The sequence below is a fragment of the Antrostomus carolinensis genome, unplaced genomic scaffold, assembly GCF_000700745.2.
Source record: "Antrostomus carolinensis isolate BGI_N321 unplaced genomic scaffold, ASM70074v2 scaffold28476, whole genome shotgun sequence".
Taxonomy (NCBI): Eukaryota; Metazoa; Chordata; class Aves; order Caprimulgiformes; family Caprimulgidae; genus Antrostomus; species Antrostomus carolinensis.
In genome coordinates, this window is record NW_010321607.1 from 3057 (window position 1) to 6143 (window position 3087).

The 3087-nt window shown below is 51.4% G+C and overlaps 1 protein-coding gene across 1 annotated transcript in view; it reads right to left on the minus strand.

Annotated features, from left to right (window-relative positions):
- The window catches only part of SCD (stearoyl-CoA desaturase), a gene marked incomplete at its 5' end in the record, with an annotated part of 14413 nt that overhangs the window by 430 nt on the left and 10896 nt on the right, over window positions 1-3087 (minus strand). Inside the window, 3 exons of the mRNA XM_010170001.2 lie at window positions 551-558; window positions 989-1221; window positions 2477-2682. Of these exons, the coding sequence (XP_010168303.2) occupies window positions 551-558; window positions 989-1221; window positions 2477-2682 (447 nt within the window). The remainder of the gene's footprint in view (window positions 1-550; window positions 559-988; window positions 1222-2476; window positions 2683-3087) is intronic.

The window sequence follows — 3087 nt, forward strand, 5'->3', positions numbered from 1 at the left end:
CTGCAAAACATGATCATGGAGCGGATGTTGCAAAGCTCTAGGTGACAGCCCCTTTTCTTGGCCCAAAGCATCACATTCCTGAAACAGGCTCTGGATTAAGTGCAGGCTCCTCTCAGCCCAATTTCACCTCTCTACATCTATCCTATCTCATTTGGGCATGGTCTAGCATGCCTGGGCTGGCCCAAATGAGGCAATGACAGTCATAAAGAACCTACTATGCTTTAGAGGAAAACGAGCGTGTGGCGAGGAACTGAGAAAGGCCCTGGCTCAATGATGGCACCAGAACACCAGGAGAATCCTAACAGCTTTTCCTCTGTCACCGTAAGAAACCTTCTAGTATTGGCTGAGCTACCAGCTAGACCTGCAGCAAGTCCCCAACAAGCCAAGCCAATCAATACTTCTACAATGCTGGCAGTCCCAACGCCAAATCCAAAGGGCATTTCAAGCTAGGATTAAAACAGACATACTTCTACTAAGTGATCTACCCCAGGCAGCCGGACACTGTCAACACTGGCTTCAGTGCTCACCCCTTCAATGACATCACCTGGACTCCTGCTCCTACCCCCTGAGTCTCTGCAGTTCAAATCCCTCCCTACTAAAAATCCAGGAGCAGATCCTTTGGTGGTGGAAACCAGCCCAGCCTCAGTGATGTACAATGATGCAAACACATTTTTCAGTCTGGTGAATGGGGCAGAGAGACCTTTGAGCAGGGTAAATAAAATATTGCTATTGAGATAAGGAGGTGCTAAGTGTAGCAGAGTCCTTTCCAGCCTGGAGAGATGCTGGTGGGAGCTGATAACCCCACTGCCCTTATGTGCTCTCTGGCCAGCCTGGGAAACACCCCCAGATGCAAAGGCTGAAGTGGAAGAGGGCAGGTGGAAATGGGGACACCTGGATTCACAGAAATTCCTAGAAGCAGCTGCAGCCCCGTGGGGCAGTCCCCGCTCTACGGTCTACCCACAGCAAAAGACACGGATGCTGAACATACCTAGGGCTCCAAGGCTGACCAGGGGATTCTCTCGTGGGTTGATGTGCTGATCGTACGGCCGGTTGCCAAACATGTGAGCAGCACTGTTCACTAGCCAAGTGGCATTGAGCCCTATGGCGTAGCGCAGGATGGCTGGAATGAAGAAGCTGATGATGATGGATTCATCCCAGAAGTACCAGGGCACTACAGTGGGCAGTGTGAAGCACAGCAACACCACTGAGGGCTTGTAGTATCTGGAAAGGAAGGGACCAGAAGGAAAGTGCTCAGTGGCAGAGGCAAGACAGAAAGGGCTGGCTCAGTCCTCCCTTTGGAAAATTCATGCTCAGCTATACAGGGAAAATCCAGTGCAGAAATACCTCACTCCTGAGCCCTGCATCTTCTACCTGGATGTGTGGAAGCCATGCCTGGAGACTCCATGCCTGGCGTCTTATCATAAGGCAGGAGACTCAAACTAAAGTTCTGCTCTCCCTGTCTTGATGTCAGATGTGTACAAAGCGATGTCCTCATCACCATGAGTCCAGACACCAGCTGCTGCTTTTGGCCTCATCTGCCATTTGCTCCTCAGCTTTGTTGGTCCCCATAAATACAACCTCATGCTTGCAGAGTCCCACAGAAGGTCCCTTCTCTGGCCCAGTGCTGCAACTCCTTGTTGCAGACTTGGCCCTGCGTACCAGTACAACGCATCAACAAGTGCAGGCAAGGGACACTTTCACCATCAAGCAGATGAGCATGTGGAGTCTCTCATGCTAGAGGGACGGGAGTGGAGGAAGATTAACAACTCTGATGACCCACAAGAAAAATACCAGGCACAAAAAGGATGGAAACCGTAAACCTTGCTTGTTTCATCTGGGACTGAACTAAGGACCTTACGAGTGAAGGTGGTTATTATATGGGCTCAGTCCCCCATCCCTGCATCCCGGGTGACAGGCTCGCCTCCTCTGGCAATCAGTCCCAGTATAGCCCCCGACAGCTGAGAGATACCCCATTCAAGAGGCACCAGTGAATCAAGACTGTCCTTCCCAGTTACTGCCTCTCTCATGTCCCCATTTTCAACTCCTCTTTCACCACACTGTTTCCAGGAGACTGATGGGAGAGGGAAGATGTACCACAACATCTCCAAAAATGGCCTGGAGGCACCCACAGGCGGGCTCTGGGCCAGCCAAAGCAGCAGCTGGGCTGTGGGCAGGCAGGCGTGGAGGTGCTTTGTGGTGGGAAGCTCAGCCCATTGCTGGCAAGGTGCTACAGGGTAGGTGGGCAAGAAGGAGGTGTGGAAGGGCTGGAGGTAGTACTAGCTTCTAAATACTTCCTGTAGGACAGGCACAGCTCATCTCTCACAGTTTGTTTCATGGTTCATCCCACAGCAAAGCCTCAGGCAGACCAAAGACTCTCATTTCTCACATGATGCCTTCAATCCCCTCATGCTCCATCAAAGGCGCTTGAGGTCCCCAGCCCATTTGCAGTGTCCCTGGGGCTGACCCCACCACTCACCTCCGCTGGAACATCACCACTTTGTCAGCCTTTATGTCGCTCAGGTCCAGCTTCTGGCCCTTCTCTATGACATCTGGGTGCTTCCGCACCAGCAGCCAGCCAATGTGGGAGAAGAAGAAGCCCCGCGTGGCGTTGTGAGGGTCTGCATCTGTCTCAGAGAACTTGTGATGGACGCGGTGGTCCCGGACCCACTCATAGATGTCATTCTGCAAGGCAACAGGAGGGAAGACTTAGGGACATGGATGGAGATGTTCCCTTCAAATTAACAAAGAGCCTAAAACATTTAGACACCTAAATCCCATTGACCTGAACTCGTCTCAGTCATTTTATCTTTCTTTAGAGTTTGGGGTTTTTGGTTTTTAAAATAGGTTGGATCTTCTTTGCTCAACCACTTCATTTTTCTTTGAAATCTGCTTCTTTGGTGGGCTGCCTTTTCTCTCCTTTTTTTTTAATTGGTTAACTTTAGGCTTTGGTTTGCACGTTCTCCACAGCATCACAGGCTGCGACTGGTCAGCCTGTTCCCCCACCCCTGCAATAACCAGCCCTCATTGGCCCGCTGGTGCCTCCTCCCTCACATGCTCAGCTCCTGTTGGTCACTTGTCCCCGTCCCT